The sequence below is a fragment of the Cervus canadensis genome, chromosome 25, assembly GCF_019320065.1.
Source record: "Cervus canadensis isolate Bull #8, Minnesota chromosome 25, ASM1932006v1, whole genome shotgun sequence".
Lineage (NCBI taxonomy): Eukaryota > Metazoa > Chordata > Mammalia > Artiodactyla > Cervidae > Cervus > Cervus canadensis.
Genome location: NC_057410.1, coordinates 15,463,669 through 15,485,463, shown reverse-complemented (window position 1 = coordinate 15,485,463; position 21,795 = coordinate 15,463,669). Strand labels below are relative to the sequence as shown.

Below are 21,795 nucleotides of genomic sequence, written 5' to 3'. Positions count from 1 at the left end.
TCCTCTGTCTTAAGAGACAGAAGGGACAATAATCAGGTCTGAGATGCCCTGAGGAGATAGAATGAGATGAAAGCCCAGATAAGAGAGGTTGACAATAGCCGGGAAGGACGGCTTCTATTGTAACTGGAGTGTGTGCGTGCCTTCTAAGTCGCTTCAGTTGTGTCTGACTCTTTGCAACCCTATGGACTATAACCCACCAGGCTCCTCTGTCCAAGGGATTCTACAGACGAGAATACTGGAGTGGGTTGCCATGCTGTCCTCCAAGGGATCTTTTGACCCAGCAATCAAACCTAAGTCTCTTGCGTCTCCTGCATTGACAGATGGGTTCTTTACAAATAGGAAAGTATTAATAGAATGGTTTATATGTTTGCTATAAGATTATAAACTCCCCATTTTTACCACTTTCATCTGTTTTCTCTGTAAAACTTGAGTTGAGTTCCTTTGCAGAGATTAAAGAGAAATGAAGCATTGGAAATCTGAGGAATAGTTTTTGTGCCGAATGGTTGAAATAGTCCTCCAAAGTTGACTAGGAAAAACTATTAAGAATTTTAGGCTGTTGAGGATCCTTTTGAGGCTGGTAGTAGTATGCTATAGAGGAACTACTGATCTGCCCTACTGTGTAATTCCTTCAGTTGCATTGGGTATGCTGGTAAAGGCACAGAAAAGGCAAATGTTGACATTTACATATTAGCTAGATGGGTGAGATAAGAAGATAAATAGGCAGGGAAATTTAGGATATTGAAATGATGAGTCATGGGCAATAAGCTAGTTAAGGACAGAACCAAAGGAAAAAAAGCTTGCTTCCAGTTCAAGATGGTGGAGTAGAAAGATGTGCATTTATCTCCTCCTGCGAGAGTACCAAAATCTCAACTAACTGTTGAATAACCATTGACAAGAGGACTCTGGAACCCACTGAAAAAAGATACCTCATATCCAAAACAAAGAAGAAGCCACAGCAAGATGGTGGGAGGGACACAATCATGATAAAATCAAATCTCATGCCTGCAGTGTGGGTAACCCACAAACTGGAGAACAATAATACCAAAGAAGTTCTTCCATTCTTAGGAAGGTTCCAAACCCCACACCAGGGTTCCCAGCCTGGGGATCCAACAATAGGATTGGGATTCCCCAGCAAATCTGACCTTGAAGACCAGTGGGAATTGACTATAGAACTTCCACAGGACTGGGGGAAACAGACTCCTGTCTTGGATGGTACAAACAAAGTCTTGTGTGCACCAAGACCCAGAGGAAAGGAGCAGTGATCCCATAGGAGACTGAACCAAAACTACCTGCAAGTGTTGGAGGGTCTCCTGTGGACGCCTGGGTTGGCAAGGCCTCAGCACAGGGACAGGGCCACTGGCAGCAACGGGCCGGGAAGGTCTCCCTTGGTGTAAACCCTCTTGGAGTTTGCTGTTAACCCTACCATAGAGCCCAAAGACCCCAGAACGGGGTCCCCTAAAGCCAAACAAGTACCAGAAGGGAATGTAACCCCAGCCATCAACATATAATTGGATTAAAGTTTTACTGACCAATGCCCTGCCCATTAGAACAAGACCTAGTTTTTCCCTTAGCCAGTCCAACCCATCAGGAGGCTTACACAAGCCTCTTAGCTTCCTCCACCAGAGGACAGACCAAAGAAGCAAGAAGAACCACAGTTCCACAGCAGCTGGAACAAAAGAGACATTACAGAATGAAAGACATTACAGGATGAAAAAGCAGAAAGTTATGTCCCAGATGAAGGGAAAAGATAAAACCCTAGAAAAACAGCTAAATGAAATGGAGATAGGCAACCTTCTAAATAAAGAATTCAGAATAATGATAGTGAAGGTGATCTAGGATCTTGAGAAACAAAGGAGAAGGTGCAAGAAATGTTTACCAAAGACCTACAAGAACTAAAGAACAAACAAAGAGAAGTGAATAATGCATGAGATGGAATCAATAGCAGAGTAACTGAGGCAGAAGTACAGATAAATGACCTGGAGGTCAGAATGGTGGAAATTACTGCCATAGAACAGAATGTAGATAAAGGATACATAGTAATCAAACTGACAAAAATTAAAGACAAGGATATAATATTAAAAGTAACAAGGGAAAAATGACAACATAAAAGGGAATTTTCATCATGCTACCAGCTGATTTCTCAACAAAAACTGTATAAGCCAGAAGGGAATGGCACAATATGTTTAATGTGATGAAGGGAACAACCTACAATCAAGAATACTCTACCCAGCAAGACTCTCATTCAGATTTGATGGAGCAATCAAAAGCTTTCCAAACAAGCAAAAGTTAAGAGAATTCAGCACCACCAAACCAGCTTTACAACAAATGCTAAAGGAATTTCTCTAGACAGGAAACACAAGAGAAGGCAAATACCAACAGAAAATAAACCCAAAACAATTAGGAAAGTGGTAATAAGATCATAACTATTGATAATTTCCTGAAATTTAAATGGATTAAATGTACCAACCAAAAGACATAGACTGGTTGGGCAGATGAAAACATGTGTGTATGTATTTCCACTTACCATATCACTCTGTTTGACCCCCCCAAACTGTATGTAATTATTTTATATTGTTGGGTTAATCATGTTCCCATTATGGCTTGCAATTGTAATTATCTTTTATTTTTAGTCTGGCTATTGATTGTGAAAACTGTTAAATATCTTTTACTTTTTAAAAAAATGGTATACATGTGAAAAAAAATTTTTTTTAATAAAATAAAATAAAAATCACCCCTCTCATAAGGAAAAAAGGGATAAATTGGGAGATTAGAGTTGACATATGCACACTACCATATATAAAATAGATATTTAATAAAGGCCTACTTACAGCACAACAAACTCTATTGAATACTCTGTAATGGCCTATAGAATATATATGTATGTATAATTGAGTCATTTTGCTGAACACAGGAAACTCACACAAATTGTAAGTCAACTATACACCAATAAGGTTTTTTTAAAAATCAAAAAGAGAAAGAAAGGAAAAAGCTAATGAACAGGGAGCACATCAATTAACTGGAGGTTGTCATGAGGTCTAATATACAAATCAACATCATTTTTGTTCACTAACAAGTCCCAGCTCCTGGAATAGTGCCTGGCACAGAGTAAGTGTAATATATTTGTATTTGTTAAATGAATGATCATGTCAGAGCAGAAATCATTTAGTAAGGAAGATAGAATAATAGGAGGTTGTGGTCAGAGGTGATGTTTGAATAGGTGATGGAAGAGGTGAAGCATTATGGATAATGCCTCATATGTCTGACAGGTACATGCAGTAGGTAACTGGTTTCTGGCCTTTTATAGGAAATAAGTATTTTTCAAAAAATTTAAATAGTCATTTCTCTACAAATGGGTGAATTGACATTTCCCAAATAATTATCATTTAAAGCCACTGAAACCATCAGGGTTTTTAACTCTACCTCATATGGGCAGAATAAACTAACAAAATACTAGTAGGAATGATCTTCCCTTCCAAATTAACCTAGTCTAGTTCTTAAAGCCAGAAGCTCAGAGTACTTCTCATGATTTCTATTTTATTTTGTTTATCACAGGTGTGGACAGTTTTAGGTTCACAATACTATATCACCTTTCTAAAGTATATTGATCTTTTGGTAGGCTTTGAAAGACCCCTTTTTTTGCTTTTAGTGTATGGCTAAAGTCTCATTAAAAATAGACTATTTGTAAAGTAAAGATTTACAGAGAGAATGACAGTGGTCTTAATTTTTAAACAATGCCAGTCTTTTGCATTTAGCTAAATGCATCAAAGAAGTGTTTTGATTTTGATGATTCATGTCTTTTTCAGATAGCTTGCATTAGTTCTTACTCTATTTCTCTCCCACACGCCACTGTGTAATTACTTGTACAAAGTAGATATTTAATAAGTCTGTACTGACTTATGTTTAATTATGTAATAAGTTGTTCCCTGAAATGCTCTTCTCTCTACTTCTTTCCCTGGTAAATTTCTCTTATGATCCATCTCAAATATCATCTCTGAAATTATCCCCCATTCCTACAGGCAAATAATCAGGTCTCTGCCCTTAGAGAATTTCTGTGTTCTATCATATCATCATCATTAACAGGTATAGCTATTTCTTATCCTTTCCTTTTATCTACCAAGGAGCAGAGCAGGGACTTTAACTTACAGTCTCCATACCTTGTATGTGACAACTGTGTATAACGTGTTCCAGGTTTGTCTGGCAAATAGTATGACAGTGAGAAAACTCATTCTGCAAGCTCACTGTCGGCTTATGTTGGAAAATCTTGCCCTCTAAAGGATTTTGTCTCTTTAAAATTTTCCTGAAGTTAGGATATTGCTGTTAGGTGAGCAATGATTGGTTGGTAATGGGTCTGGAATCCAACCAGTGGATGAGAAAAGTTAGCCTTTTCCCCTTTACCAACCTTTTTTCTTTTCTCTTTTTCAGAAAAATTTATGCAGTTTTTAAAGGTTACGACTTCTTTTAATTAAGCATACAACATAGTTGATTTTCAATATATATTTATTAAAAGTACAAGTATCCCCCAGGATGTTAACTCTGGCCATTCTTAGGGCGGTGGCATTTTTATTTTTTAACTTTTTCTTCTAGATGTAATTTTTTTTCATTCTTTGAATTTTCTATTTCATGAACTATATTAGGAAAAAATTCCATTTTTTTTTAAAAGATATGGTACATGATGGAAACATTTAAGAGAAGTAAATGCTTTGGTACAGTTTGGAACCAGGTAGCTGGTTCAAAGTGAACCAGTCTGTGCTCTGGTAACAGGTCTCAGTGGCTTAGGAAAGCAAAAGTATATTTGCTGCTGGCAGACTGGAGTTCTTCTACATCCAATACTGCACACCCAGTCCACCTCCATTTCAAAGTGGTTTCCAAAGTTGCTGCATCCAGAGTAGGTAGAGATGGAAGAAATCAGCCATTTCTCACCTGCCTTATCACAAGTTATTTGCCAGAACCAAACTGAGTCACATGGCCCCGCGCTTTACCAGAGTAGAGTGGAAAATGCAGGGGAGCAAATAGAATACAGTGTGTGCTGAGCATCAGCTGTCTCTAACATGACTACAACTCGTTTCATTTTACAGTTACTGTAACGAATGTATGTTGGATCCAGACTGCGGGTTCTGTTATCAGATGAATAAATCAACCGTCATTGACTCCTCCTGTGTTCCAGTTAATAAAGCAGCCACAAATGAGGCAGCCTGGGGCAGGTATGTTGCTCATTACATACCATAAAAATATACAATAAAATTTCAGCTTGAGACTTATTTTTAAACTTACAGAATGACTGCACTTATACACGCTACTTCTTTTAAATTGGTCTTCTTTTAAAGAATCTTTGTTCTTTATAACTATATTACTTTGCAGCATATTCTGATGAGAGTGGGTGGAAATATTGCAACTGTATGCTTCACAAACTTAGCATATAAACTCAAGCCTAGACTTCAGGAAATCCAGATTCCATACCCAACTCTGTTCTAATAAGCTACAGGAGTCTGGACCTTGAGGCAAGTATCACTAAATATTGCCACGGTAGTTTCTCCCACTGGGTATTTTTTAATTATACCAATAATTTCCAAACTCCGAAACTTAAGTGAAAGACAGAAAATTGTGAAGTCACAATGAAGTACTATCATTTTAAATTCTTTAATTCATATTGTACGTTCCTGGAAGTCAGAGAAATTAAACAAAATAAGGATAAAGTTGGTAATTATGGGTGTGTATGAGAAACTGTGAACCTTTCTCTTTTTGACAGATCCCATTGGTTTAGAGTGGGCACATAAATGAAACGTTTGTGTAGAACAAATATCCCATATTTATGAACTAACACTCATATTCATGAATACAGAAATATGTAAATATTATTTGACATGGCTTTTGCGTTTTAAATTGTCAAAAAAAGATTACTGTGCTTTCATGCTGTCTGCCTCCTAACACTGGGGAAAGCAACGAAATCTGTAATAAAGTGCTTGTATCTCCTAGAAGCCAGAAAGTATAATGTATCATTATTAATACTTATGCTGTTGTCATTAATCATTGTATGATGGGATTATTCCAAAGTAGTAGTAGTAAATTATATGATATTGAGTGAAAATTCAGATCACATTTTAAATACACTGATTAAAAGGAAATATGTAAAAGAAATACAGTTGTTACTTAAAATGAAAACGTGAAAGAGCTTCTTTTAAAAACACCTAATGTAAAAAAAAATAAAAAATAAATAAAAACACCTAATGTATCTTTTCATTAGTCAGGCTTTATTAGGAAGTTAATTGTTTAATTATTTCTGAATGTAATACTTTACAGTTTTAATCCTTTTGATTTTTTTCAATAGAAGAAGCCTGAAAGTTTCTAATCAAGAATTATGAACAATTTACAATTTGAAATCTGTGTATGTAGTTTCCTATACTTCATAAAATTAATTTAAAAACTTATGGGGACACTAAAATTATGTTTATCTCTTTCTCATAGGAAGGTATATAGGTCAGTAGTCTCAAAATAATTTTATTCTTTTTGCAACTAACAAATTTTACAACTTTTTAATAGAAATGCATATTACTTCTTTTATTTACACCTATTTTAGAGTTTATTTGTATTTTTGTACCATTATTCCTGGGCTACACCCACTACTAGAGAAAAGTGAAAATAGCTAAGACCCAAGTAGGAAAAATACAAAGAACTAAACAAAATATACAAGAAACTTTTATGCTTGTGGAATATTCTTATTAATAGAATAATAACCTAAAACTCTTTACCTCCCACGTCGGAAAGAAAACAGATTTTCTCACTCTTCTCTGAGCTGAGCAGCAATCTTCCTCTTAGCTTGGTCACCATGCCGGGTTGCCTCAATCTATCCTACAAAGAAAACAAAAAATGCAGGATGTATTTACCATGAAAGATTTATTGCAACAGATTCTCCAATTGTAGATAAAATAGCATTCATTATATTTTTGTTTATTTTGTTGATAGGTTTTATGCAATTACCTAGAATGGAATTTTCAGGGAAAAATCTACCTTTACCTTGGATTCCTATTCAAGATATACTATTTATAGATGTTTTAGGGTCAAGTATTGAGGCAATTCAGTGACATAATCACAGATCTCTGTTGTTGTTCAGTTGCCAAGTCATGTCTGATGCTTTGCGGCCCCATGGACTGCAGCACACCAGGCTTCCCTGTCCTTCACTATCTTTCAGTTTGCTCAGACTCATGTCCATTGTGTCGATGATGCCATCAAACCATCTCATCCTCTGCTGCCCTCTTCGCCTGTTGTCTTCTATCTTTCCCAGCATCAGGCTCTTTTCCAGTGAATCGGCTCTTCACATCAGGTGGCCAAAGTATTGGAGTTCTCCGTTCATGTACTTCAAAACTTCACGTACTTCAAGACTAGCTTGAGGGATTTTGAGCATTACCTTGCTAGCATGTGAAATGAACACAACTTTATAGTAATTTGAGCATTCTTTGACATTGCCCTTCTTTGGGGATGGAATGAAAACTGGCCTTTTCCAGTCCTGTGGCCATTGCTGTTTTCCAAATTTGCTGGCATATTGAGTGGAGCACTTTAATAGCATCATCTTTTAGGATTTGAATTAGCTTAAGTGGAATACCATCACCTCCACTAGCTTTGTTCATAGTAATCCTTATAAGGCCCACTTGACTTAACACTCCAGGTTGTCTGGCTAATTGAGTAACCAAACCATCATGGTTATCCAAGTCATTCAGACCTTTTTTGAAGAGTTCTTTTGTGTATTCTTGCCACCTCTTCTTAATCTTTTCTGCTTCTGTTAGATCCTTGCCTTTTCTGTCCTTTATTATACCCATCCTTGCAAGAAATATTCCCTTGTTATCTTCAATTTTCTTGAAGAGATCTCTTTTCTTTCCCATTCTGTTGTTTTCCTCTATTTCTTTGCAGTGTTCGCATAAGAAGGCTTCTTGCATATTTTTTTTTCTTGGGGATGGTTTTGGCCACTGCCTTCTGTACAATGTCACAAACCTCCATCCATAGTTTTTCAGGCATTCTGTCTACCAGACCTAATCCCTGGAATCTATGCGTCATCTCCACTGTACAATCATAAGGGATTTGATTTATGTCATACCTGAATCGCCTAATGGTTTTCCCTACTTTCCTCAGTTTAAGCCTAAATTTTGCAATAAGAGCTGATCATCTGAGCCACAGTCAGCTCCAGGTCTTGTTTTTGCTGAGTGTATAGAGCTTCTCCATCTTCAGCTGCAAAGAATCTCTAGTGTAGTTATTTCCTGGAAAACACCAGGTAGAAGGGTAATACTATTCATGATGAAGGTAGTATGCTGAGTTTTATCTCAACATAATGAAAAACATTTGTCCATATCATTAACTACAATTAATTTGAAATAAAACTTTGTCAATCAGTATGCTTTTCTATGTGAGCTTATGTGCTCAGTTGCTTCAGTCTTGTCCAAGTCTTTGCGACCCTGTGGACTGTATGTAGCCTGCCAGGCTCCTCTTTGCATGAGATTCTCTAAGCAAGAATATTGGCGTGAGTCGCCAGACACTCCTCTAGGGAATCTTCCCAACTCAGGGATTGAACCCACGTCTCCTGCATCTCCTCGTTGCAGATGGATTCTTTATCACTGAGCCACCGGGAAAGCCTTTTATATTTCAATCAAAAAGTTTTCTGTTCATCCTTGTTCTCTAAAAAAGATACACAAATGACAACGCTCATGAAAAACTGTTTGGCAGCACTAATTATTAGGGAAATGCAAGTCAAAACTACAATGAGGTATTACCTCAGACGCCTTAGGATAAAAAACAAATAATAAAATGAAACAATAATTGTTGTGGAAGATGTGGAAAAATTGGAAACTGTATGCACTGTGAATAGGAATATAAAATGGTGTAGCCACTATGGAAAACAGTGTGGCAGTTTTTACATAATTTTAAGTTAGAATTATATGTCATCTAATAACTCCACTTTGGGTATACATCCAAAAGCATTGAAAATAAGGTCTTGAAGTTTTATTTGAATACTGTATTCATAGCAGCATTGTTCACAATAGCCAGAAGCTGGAAGCGACTCAAATGCTACTTGACAGACAAATGGATAAGCAAACTGTATATACATACACTTATACATATTTAAAGAAAAGAAATTCTGGCTACTACAACATGAATAAGCCTTGAATACGAGATGATGAGTGAGATGAGCAAATACCGAATGACTCCATTAACATGAGGTACCTAGAGTACTCAGGTTTATAGAGGAAGAATGAGGAATAGTGGTTGCCACAAGCAGAGGGTAGAAGGAAATAGGGAGTTGTTGTTTAATGGTTATGGGGTTTCAGTTTTGGAAAATGGGATGAGTTTTGGAGATTGCTTACAGAATAAGGTGAATATACTTACTGCTGAACTATACAGTTTAAAATGATTAAAAATTTAAATGGTTAATTAAGATAGTAAATGTTGTGTAATGTGTATTTTACAATTAAAAATTTTTTTAAAGGAAAACCCATGTTAAAATCATTTAACATAGTTCTAGAAAATTCAGTACACTGCACTAATAGAAAATCTTTCCTCCTGCTCATCATCCTCTGCATCTCCCACATGCATCCCACACAGAGGCAAATATAGGTTTAATTCACAGCTGAACTTGAGAGAAATGCCCAAATGCTACCAGTGAGCGTGAGAGCAGCAAAGCCCATGTGGAAGCCCAACAGCACACAAGAGCATCAGAACAGAAGCCAGTCTAAGGGGTGAGAGGCTAGTGCTTTAGGTGCTGAGAAGACAAAACTCCAAGTCTTGCCCCTAGAACTGTGATGGGCCACCTAGGCTCTGAAACAGAGACAAGAAAATCTGTTGGGCTGTGCTGGGCAAAATTCTCTGTGACCCACTTGGGAGCTTGAGTTGAAACAGTGTCACACATGAGGAAGCAAAACCAGAAGCCTTTACTATAGGGAAATATGGCTTCTAATTTCATACTGCCCTTGTGAAGGGAACCATCAGTTGAGAAACATGAATAGTGAAAAATCAAAATGTGGGTCCCAAACTGGAGACATCCATAAAGCTAACTCAGCAAACCTGCAGTTATCAGAACCCAGGACACATGAGACTTCCATCAAAAGCAAATATGAGGTAGCAGTAAAAAATATTAAACTATATCAGTTTATGGAAGAAAGCTACCACGTGTGACAGAAGAATGAACACAAAAAGAACCTTACATTACCAAAAAAATTTAAGAGACTTTAAAATAATGTTTAAAAGAAAAAAAAAGGAAATAGTATAATTTTTTTCAATTATACTGAAAGTTGCACACTTATAATTTGCACAGTATATATGTATTTGTGTATGTATGTATCTGTAGGAGAAGGCAATGGCACCCCACTCCAGTACTCATGCCTGGAAAATCCCATGGACGGAGGAGCGACTTCAGTTTCACGTTTCACTTTCATGCATTGGAGAAGGAAATGGCAACCCACTCCAGTGTTCTTGCCTGGAGAATCCCAGGGACGGCGGAGCCTGGTGGGCTGCTGTCTATGGGGTTGCACAGAATCGGACATGACTGAAGCGATTTAGCAGCAGCAGCATGTATGTGTCTGTATATTTATACATATTTATGTGCAAAGACACACACACACACACACATATATATAACACATGTTATACTTAGGTGAATTTTGTAAAAAAAAAAAAAAACTTGGAAAGTAGTATGGGAACTTTGGGGGAGAAGCCATCTACATTCTTTCGTTTCCAGAAAGAAATGGAGATTATAATTAGTTTTGCAACGTGTCAAATATAGGTATTAAAAATATAAGTGTAATCTCTTAAAGATATATATAAGCACAGAGTAAAAACCAAGAAAATTAAACTAATAGAAACAAGAAAAGGGGGAAATTACAGAACGAATAAAAAACATAGTTAAGAGAAAACACACAGAAAAAAAGCAAAATTAGTTACATATAAATGTACCTGTTATTACAGTAAAAATAACTCAGTTAAACATGCCTATTGGGTTTCCTTAATAGCTCAGTCAGTAAAGTATCTGCCAGCAATGCAGGAGACCCAGGTTCGATTCCTGGGTCAGGAAGATCTCCTGGAGAAGGAAATGGCAATCCACTGCAGTATTCTTGCCTGGAAAATCCCATGGACAGAGGAGCCTGGCAGGCTACAGTCCATGGGGTCACAAGAGTCGGACACGACTTAGCGACTAAACCACCACCAAACATACCTATTAAAGACAAAGGCTTCCCTGATAGCTCAGTTGGTAAAGAGTCCACCTGCAGTGCAGGAGATCCCAGTTCAATTCCTGGGTCGGGAAGCTCCCCTGGAGAAGGGATAGGCTACCCACTCCAGTATTCTTGGGCTTCCCTTGTGACTCGGCTGGCAAAGAATTGCTTGCAATGTGGGAGACCTGGGTTCAATCCCTGGGTTGGGAAGATCCCCTGGAGAAGGGAAAGGCTACCTACTCCAGTATTCTGGCCTAGAGAATTCCATGGACTGTTTAGTCCATGGGGTCTCAAAGAGCTGGACACGATTAAGCAACTTTCATTAAAGACAAAGCTCCTCACATTGGATTTTTTTAAATACAGTTATATGCTGTTTACAAGAGGCAGTCACAGAAAGGTGGAAATAAAGGAGTAGAAAAAAATTAGCTAAGTGGACAATCAAGATGACAAAAAAATAGCAGAGATTATAGAATTCGAAAAGCTTAATATTAACAAGTTTGACTTAAGAGTTAAATAATGAACCTAACACATAGAGAATTTCATTCTTTTCAAGCAAACATAGAGTACTTATGAAAATTTACCATTTTCAAACACAAAGAATAATATGTAAATGTGAATTCCAATAAATTCTAAGTAAATCCAGATAATCAGTATTGTGCAAAATGTCTTTTCTAACCAAAATGCACTGGTGACACTGCAAAGCAATAGAAAGATATTTATCACCCTTCTAATTTAATCTGAAAACTTTAAAAATAAACTTCAAATTAATGAATGGGTTAAGAAGAAATCATAATGGAAACCAAGACATTGAAATTAGTAACTGACAAGATCCTTAAGAAGTAAGAGCTAGAATACAAAGTGAGCTGGTAAAGTAAGCAGAGGATAGAAATTAAAAGAGGAAAAAGTAATGCCAAGCAAAACAATACTGGAGAGGATCAAAAGTTGCTTCTTAGAGAAGACAAATTTAATGGTGAAACCTCTGGCAATACGGGTTAAGAACAGAGAGAAGGCACAGATAAAATGAGAAAAAAGGGCATTATAAAATAGTAAAGATTTAAAAATCTTAAGAGACTATTACCAGTAATGTCTAGTACATTTGAAAACAGATAAAATAGACAGTTTTCTGGGGGAAAAAATGTACATTTCCAGGACCAACTCAATACCTCTATGAAGTGTGATTTTTGTTCCTGCTGTATAGATGAACTCAGTGAGGCTTAGAGGGTCTGAATTAACTTTCTCAAAATAAAAAAGACAGTAAGTCCATTGCTTTTAGGGGAGCAGCAACTGGGTAGGAGAAAGATGCACATTTTTTTAGTCAGTTTCATATATGAACTTTTATCATTTACCTTGTAAGTGGCACTGGAACAACCTGGGCCTTTCTGAGCCCCAGTCTTCTTCTGTAAAATGGAAATAATATTATTGCCTTGTTGAGCAATATGGTGTTTGTTTGTTTTCATCAAAGTATAGTTGATTTACAATACTGTATTCTTTCAAGATGTATAGCATAGTGATAGTTATTTTCTTCAGATAATATTCCATTATAGGTTATTTAAGATATTGAATATTATTCACTGTGCTATACAGTAAATCCTTGTCAATCTATTTTATGTATAGTAGTTTGTGTCTATTAATTCCAATATACAGTATAACATAATATTCCATTATATATATATGTATGTGTGCATAAATATATAAAACACTTCTCTATCCATTCATCTGTTAATGGACATTTGGTTACTTCTGTGTCTTTTAACTATTATAAATAGTTCTGCTTTGAACACTAGGGCACATATATCTTTTTGAATTAGAGTTTTCATTCTTTCTGGATATACACCCAGGAATGGGATTGCTGGGTCATATGGTAATTCTATTTTTACTTTTTTGAGGCACCTCCATACAGTTTTCCATAGTGCCTGCACCAATTTACGCATCCAACAACCGTGTTTGAGAGTTTCCTTTTTCCACAGCAGTATGGTTTTTATGAACTTTGAATGAGAATTTCTGAAGAAATGTAAAAATGTATGTTCCGCACACGTGTAAGTAGTAAATATCCTGTGCTCATTTTACTTTTTCTTATATTTGTCAATACCACATTTTCTAGATCAGCATAAGCACTTCCTAACAGATACGTACATTAGAGTACTTTCTATTTATTTGTCTGTGCCTATTAATCCACCTCCTTTTCTCCTGGCTTTCTATACACAAAAATATAAATAATCTATTCTGGAACTTCAAACAGCGTGTTTCTTTAAACTATTGCTAATTAGGGATGCTTTCTTAATGTGCTGATTCAGTGTTTGTTTCCTATAATATAACATGTTCACTCTGTAATTAGATACATCAAAATAGCTAGATAAATCCTTATTTGGCAATTCATTGTTCTCATTTATGCTGATTCCTGGTTTATTGTATTCATTCCGCAGATATTTTTCTCAAAGCTGCACTCTGATACAACACCCAGTCTGTTTTCCCAGCCATATTTTCTCTCTTCCATATAGAATTCTAGTCAGTCAAAACCCCCTCCTATCACCCTAATATCCATTATGATTTCCCATTTATTTGCCTGTCCTCATTCTGTGCTTTCTGCCCAGGATTTATCCTCCTCTCTCTTTTGAATCTCTGCCTCTGACTTCTACAGATGAATTTTTGCCTAGATCAGATATCACTTTTTTCCTTGCAGTCTCTTTGATTAGCCCCTGAGAACAGTGCTTATTATATCCCGTTTTCCTCTAGCACTTAACAGTCTAACATATGATATTGTGTTATATGATAGTGATTTGAGTTTGGATGTATCTTTTCTGTTAGATTATAAATTCCCTTGTTCATATCCTGCCCTATTTTAAATCCCTCAGTGCCTTACCAGACAATTCAGCCAATAATTATTAAAAAAAAAAAAAAAAAAAAGGAAAAGGCTGCTATCACCAGAAATTATATAAGGGTTTGAAAGTACCAAAGTTCCAAACGAGAGGATACAATGTTCCCATCATTTTATTTTCGTGATATCGTCTACATTCTTACTTATTTCCAAGAAAGGAAACCTCTAAAGGAAAAATGGGAGTGATATGGTTTTAATAAACAATGTTAAATGTTTACCTGGTACTCATTAAAACACTCAGACAGTTGTAAAAAATAAAAATCATGTACTGCTGATATGCATACTACGCATTACTTGTAGTCATACTACATGAAAAAGTACCTTTTTTTGAATTGGAGGCTAATTGCTTTACAGTGTTGTGTTCGTTTCTGCCATGCAGCAGCACGAATCAGCTGCACATAATCAGCTGTACGTATATCCGCTCCATCTTCTGCCTTCCTCCCACCCGCACATCTCACCCTCTAAGTCATCACAGAGCACCAGACTGAACTCACTGCATTATATAGCAACTTCCCATAAGCTGTTTTACTCATGGTAATGTATGTATTTGATAATTATTGGAAGAAATATTCAGCACATTTCCTTGAAACATTCATTGGTATACTAGGGAAGCAATATTTCTATGGTGACAGTATATAATATTATGGAAGCAGACCAAATAGCAAAAGGAAGTTTCCCCTTTATCACCTTTTGTGTTTTAATTTGTAAAGACATTTATCAGTTTTGCCTTTAGAAACAGGAATTGATTTTATCATTAACAAAATATGTTGTTGTTGTTTAGTCACTAAGTCAGGTCCAACTCATTGTGACCCCATGGACACACCAGGCTCTCCTATCCTCCACTATCTCCTGGAGTTTGCCCAAATTCATGTCCATTAAGTCAGTGATGTTATCTGACCAACTGCTGCCCCCTTCTCATTTTGCCTCCAGTCTTTCCTAGCCTCAGGGTCTTTTCCAATGAGTTGGTTCTTCGCATCAGTTGGCCAAAGTATTGGAGCTTCACCTTCAGCCTCAGTCCTTCCATTGAATATTCAGGGCTGATTTCCTTTGAATTGACTTGTTTGATCTCCTTGCAGTCCAAGGGACTCTCAAGAGTCTTCTCCAGCACCACAGTTCAAAAGCATCAATTGTTTTGCACTCAGCCTTCTTTATGTTCCAGCTCTCACAATCATACATGACCACTGGAAAAATTATAGCTTTGGAGATACATTCCTTTGCGAGCAAAGTGATATCTCTGCTTTTTAATATGGTGTCTAGGTTTATCATAGTTTTCCTTCCAAGGAGCAAGTATCTTTTAATTTCATGGCTGCAGGCACTCTCTGCAGTGATTTTGGAGCCCAAGAAAAGAAAATCTGTCACTGCTTCTGCTTTTTCCCCTTTTGTTTGCCATAAAGTGATGGGACTGAATACCCTGACCTTGGTTTTTTAATACTGAGTTTCAAGCCATTCTTTTCACTCTTCTCTTTACCCTCATCAAGAGGCTCTTCAGTTCCTCTTCACTTTCTGCCAATAGAGTGATATCATCTGCATTTCTGACATTGTTGATATTTCTAGATTCCAGCTTGTGATTCATCCAACCTGGCATTTCTCGTGATGTACTCTGCAAAGAAGTTAAATAAGTAGGGTGCCAATATGCAGCTTTGACTTAATCCTTTCCCAATTTGGAACCAGTCCATTGTTCCATGTCCAGTACTAACTATTGCTTCTTGACCCACATACAGGTTTCTCAGGAAACAAGTAAGGTGGTCTGGTACTCCCATCTCTTAAAGAATTTTCCACAATTCGTTGTGATCCACACAGTCAAAGATTTCTGTGTAGTCAATGAAACAGAAGTAGATGTTTTTCCTGGAATTCCCTTTATCTGTCTGATCCAACAGATGTTGGCAATTTGATCTCTCTTTCTCTGCCTTTTCTAAACTCAACTATACATCTGGAAGTTCTCAGTTCACATATTGCTAAAGCCTGGCTTAAAGGATTTTGAGCTTTACCAAACTGGCATGTGAAATCAGCGCAATTGTGTGGTAGTTTGAAAATTCTTTGGCATTGCCCTCTTTTGGGATTGGAGTGAAAACTGACTTTTCCAGTCCTGTGGCCACTGCTGAGTTTTCCAAATATGCTGGCATATTGAGTGCAGCACTTTAACAGCTTCGTATTTTAGGATTTTAAATAGCTCAGCTGGAATGCCACTACTTCCAATACCTTTGTTCACAGTAATGCTTCCCAAGGCCCTCTTGACTTCATACTTCAGAATGTCCAGTCTAGGTAAATGACCATATCATCATGGTTATTTGGGTCATTAAAACCTTTTTGAATAGTCTTCTATGTATTCTTGCCACTTCTTAATTTTTTCTACTTCTGTTAGATCCTTACTCTTTTTGTACTTTATAGGAAAAAACAATAAAATGGGAAGGACTAGAGGTCTCTTCAAGAAAATTGGAGATATCAGGGGAATATTTCATACAAGGATGGGCCCAGAAAAGGACAGAAACAAGCTATACCAGTATCTTATGTACAAGATTGATATTTGTATTAGTTATTCATATTAAGGATTTAAAATATTCATGCTATGCTCCTAAATTAATAACAATATAGTTCAATATTAATTTTTCCTAGCATTTATTTTGTATCAAGAGAAGTGACAAAGAATCTAATATAGAATTCTTTAGTCAACTTTGGTTTTTATAATTTTTAATTTTTTTATTGATTTATAATCTTTAAGGTGTAGAGCAAAGTAACTCAATTATGTGTATATATATATATATATATATACATACACACACATATGTTATTTCTCAGATTCTTTCCATTTTAAGTTATTGCAAGATACAGAATATGTTCCCTGTGCTGTACAATAGGTTTTGTTGTTTATGTATTTTACATATAGTAGTCTGTATCTGTTAATCTCAGATTCCATATTTATCTCTCCAACTCCTTTCCCCTTTGGTAGCCATAGTTTGTTTTCTGCATATGCATGTCTCTTTCTGTTTTTATGTAAACTTTTTATTCTGTATTGAGGTATAGCTGATTAACAAACAATGTGATATTTTCAGATGAACAGCAAAGGGACTCAGCTATATGTACATGTGTCCATTCTCCCCCAAACTCTCCTCCTATCCAACTCTGCCACATTGAGCAGAGTTCCATATGCTATACAGTAGGTCATTTTGGTTATCTATTTTAAATATAATAGTGTGAACATGTCCATCCCAAACTCCCTTACTCTCTCTTATCCCCATCAAAAGTTCATTCTCTAAGTCTGTGAGTCTGTTTCTGCTTTGTAAATAAGTTCATTTGTATTACTTTTTTAGATTTCACATAAAAGTGATATTGTATGATATTTGTCTTTGTCTGACATAGTTCATTTAGTATGGTAGTCTCTGGGGCCACCCATATTGCTGCAAATGGAATTATTTCATTCTTTTTTAATGGCTGAGTAGCATTCCATTGTGTATATACACCACATCTTCTTTATCCATTCATCTCTTAGTGGCCATTTAGGTTGCTTCCAGTATTGGCTATTGTGACTAGTGCTGCTATGAACATTGAGGTGCACTTATCTTCTTGAATTTGAATTTTCTGCAGATGTATGCCCAGGAGTGGGCATATTGTATTATATGTTAACTCTATTTTTAGTTTTTTAAACAACCTCTGTACTGTTCTCCATAATGTTTGCACCAATTTATATTCCCACCAACAGTGTAGGAAGGTTACCTTTTCTCCACACCCTCACCAACATTTATTATTTGTAGATTTTTAATGATGGCTATTCTGACTAGTGTGAGGTGATACCTCATTGTGGTTTGGTTTGCATTTCTCAAATAATTAGAAATGTTGAGCATGTTTTCATGTGCCTGTTACCCATCTGTATGTCTTCTTTGGAGAAATGTCTGTTTAAGTCTTCTGCCCATTTTTTGTTTGGGTTGCTTGTTTTTGTGTTATGGAGCTATATGAGCTGTTTGTATATTTTTAAAATTAATCCTTCATCAGTTGCATCATTTGCAAATATTTTCTCCCACTACATAGATTATCTTTTTGTTTTATTTGTGGTTTCCTTTACTGTGCAAAAGTTTTTAGGTTTAATTAGATCCCATTTGTTTATTTTTGTTTATTGTTTTTCCTTTGCTCTAGGAGACAGAGCCAAAGAAAATATTCCTGCAATTTATGTCAAACAGTGTCCTGCCTTTGTTTTCCTCTAGGAGTTTAAAAGTATCTGGTCTTACATTTAGGTCTTTAATCTATTTTGAGTTTATTTGGGTGTACAGTCTTAGAGAATGTTCTAATTTCATTCCTTAAACGTAGCTGTCCATTTTTCCCAGCACCACATATTGACGAGACTTTCTTTTCTCCAGTGTATGTTCTTGCCTCATTTGTTGTATATTAATTGACCTTAAGTCCTTGGATTTATATCTATGCTTTCTATACTGTTCCATTGATTTTTGTGTCTGTTTTTGTGCCAGTGCCATGCTATTTTGAGGATAGTTGCTTTGTAGTATAGTCTGAAGTCAGAGAGCTTGATTCATCCAGCCCCTTTCTTCTTTCTTAAGATTGCTTTAACTTTGATATCTTTTGTGTTTCCATACAAATTAAAAAAATTTTTCTCCTTTTCTGTGAAAAATGCCATTGATAATTTAGTTTGGATTGCACTGGATCTCTAGATTGCCTTGGGCAGTATGGCTACTTTAACAATATTCACTCATCCAATCCAAGAATAGAAATATGCCTGCTCAGTCACTCCAGTCATGTCTGACTCTTTACAACACTGTGGACTGCAGCCCACCAGGCTCCTCGGTCCACAGGATTCTTCAGGCAAAAATACTGGAGTGGCTTGCCATACTATCCTCTAGGGGATCTTCCCAACCCAGGGATTGAATGCTAATCTCCTGTATCTCCTGCATTGTCAGGAGGATTCTTTACCCACTGGGCTACCTGGGAAGCCCCAGAAATACATATAGAAATATACATATAGAAATACATAGTATATAGAAATGTATATAAAATATATATATTAATTTTGTACCCTAAAATTTTATCTAATTCATTGATGAGCTCTGGTAGTTTTCTGCTGCCACCTTTAGAATTTTCTACATATAATATGTATAAAATCATGTATCAGTTCAGTTCAGTTCAGTTCAGTCGCTCAGTCGTGTCCAACTCTTTGCAACCCCATGAATCGCAGCACGCCAGGCCTCCCTATCCATCACCAACTCCAGGAGTTTACTCAAACTCATGTCCATCGAATCGGTGATGCCATCCAGCCATCTCATCCTCTGTCGTCCACTTCTCCTCCTGCCCCCAATCCCTCCCAGCATCAGGGTCTTTTCCAATGAGTCAACTCTTCGCATGAGGTGGCCAAATCATGTATAATCTATCTATAATATCATGTCATCTGCAGATAGTTACAGTTTTACATCTCCCTTTTCAATTTGAATTCCTTTTATTTAGTTTTTTCTTCTCTGATTGCTGTGCCTAGGAGTTCTAAAACTATGTGAGAGTTGACCTCTTTGTCTTGTTCCTATCCTTAGAGTGAATGCTTTCACCTCTTTACCACTGACTGTGATGTTAACTGTGGATTTATCATACATGGCCTTGATTATGTTGAGATATAGTCCCTATATTTTATGCCCAGTTCCTAGAGAGTTTTTGCCATCAAGAGATGTTGAATTTTATGAAAATCTTTTTCTGCATATAGTAAAATGATTATATGGTTTTTATTCATTTTATTACTGTGGTGTATCACATTGACTGATTTGTGGATATTGAAAAGTACTTTAATCCCTGGGATAAATCCCACTCGATCATGGTATATGATCCTTTTAATATGTTGCTACCTTATGGCTTCCCTGGTAGCTCAGCTGGTAAAGAATCTGCCTGCAATGCAGGAGACCTAAGTTCAATTCCTGGGTCAGGGAGATCCACTAGAGAAGGGATAGGCTACCCACTCTAGTATTCTTGAGCTTCCCTTGTGGCTCAGCTGGTAAAGAATCCTCCTACAATGAGGGGGAACTGGGTTCGATTCCTGGGTTGGGAAGATCCCCTGGAGAAGGGAATGGCTACCCACACCAGCATTCTGGCCAGGAGAATTCCATGGACTGTATAGTCCATGGGGTTGCAAAGAGTCAGATACAACTGAGTAACTTTCACTTTCATGTTAGGTTTGTTAGCATTTTGTTGAGGATTTTTGCATCTAGGTTCATATGTGATATTGGCCTATAATTGTGTGTGTGTATTTTTTTTTTGTCTGGTTTTGTATTCAGGGTGATGACAGCCTCACAGTTTTCCTCTTTAAGCTACATTTTTTAATGCTTTTGCTTGAATAATAGTCGATATGCTAGATTAATCCCTTTAATATCTGTAGTTGTATACTATATGTTTCTAAGTTTTATCTATCCATAAATCATTTCAGAGATTGTATGCCTCTTGGCTCTTCTTTTTTCATGTCCGGAAGCTAAGACTCTCCTGGATTTAGTGACTATCTATTTTACAGATTCTGATGCTATTTATGTTGCAGAGTGTGCAAATCGGAAAAGAATAACTTATCTCCCTCCTCTATGTTAGTCTGTCCAATTTCTTGGTTGACAATTAATTATAATAAACACAATTTAGCAGTTTTATATAAGAAAGTAGTAATGTTCATAATGTTTTGACTATCCTTCATCTGAGGCCAAAACCTTCCATTTCTAGTCACTGAAATTGTTCTTCAGTTTATATCATGTGAAAAGTAGTCTGTGAGTTTTTTTCTCACTGAAGAATACTGTAGGACTTTTTATATGAGGATAAGGGTCAAGACATGAATTGCATGTGCTTCGATCACAATTTCAGAGAGCTTTATTTAGATTTGACTTTTGTAGATGTATTTTCATATTGGTAATGACACTGATGCTGGGAAAGATTAAAAGGCAGGAGGAGAAGGAGACAACAAGGGACGATTGGTTGGATGGCATCACTGACTCAACGAACAAGACTTTGAACAAACTCCGGGAGACGGTGAAGGACAGGGAGGCCTGGCATGCGGCAGTCCAGGGGGTCGCAAAAAGTCAGACACAACTGAGCGACTGAACAGAATGATTTTAGGCAAGTGATTTTATGTAATAATTAGATAGGGCATGATATCGTACTATAGAGAGAGATACAATTCTCCTTAAAATATATTAAGAAAATCAGTTAGCATTATTTTTTAATATTTATCTATTTATTTGGCTTAACAGTTTTAGTTGTGTCACAGAATCCTCGATCTTCACTGCAGCATGGAAAATCTTTAGTTGTGGCATGCAAACACTTAGTTGTGACAAGGATCTTGTTCCCTGATCAGGGATCAAACCCAGGCGCCTGCACTGGAAGCACAGACTCTGGACCACAAGGGAAGTTCCAGCTGACATAATTTACCATGCTATGATTTTAACACTTGGAAGGAAACATTATCTAACTGGAAATTAATACCATTGTCTTTTTTATTCCATTTTTACTTTAATTATCTTCTGTACATGACAAGTGGGTTTGAATGTATTATTGTTCAAAATATCTGCTGTACTGTCTCGGGAAGGATTAGATGTCCATGGCCCATTCAGTCTTATCCACATGACTTGCTCTGGCCAAGGAACTGGAAGTGGAACCAATCTGTGTCACTTCTAAACTAAAACTTTAAGAGAAAGAATTGGCCATATCCTCTTTTCCCTCTGCAGTAAAGTTGGCAGTGTCCCAGAATAGAAGGTCTTCCATTAACTTTGGTCCCAG

General features: G+C 36.6%; 1 protein-coding gene across 2 annotated transcripts in view; it reads left to right on the top strand.

Annotated features, from left to right (window-relative positions):
• SLC2A13 (solute carrier family 2 member 13) overlaps positions 1-21,795 on the top strand; it is a 482,259-nt gene that overhangs the window by 360,590 nt on the left and 99,874 nt on the right. For both annotated transcript variants that reach the window (XM_043446759.1, XM_043446760.1), the window contains exon 7: positions 5,076-5,201. In XM_043446759.1, coding sequence (XP_043302694.1) covers positions 5,076-5,201 — 126 coding nt within the window. The remainder of the gene's footprint in view (positions 1-5,075; positions 5,202-21,795) is intronic.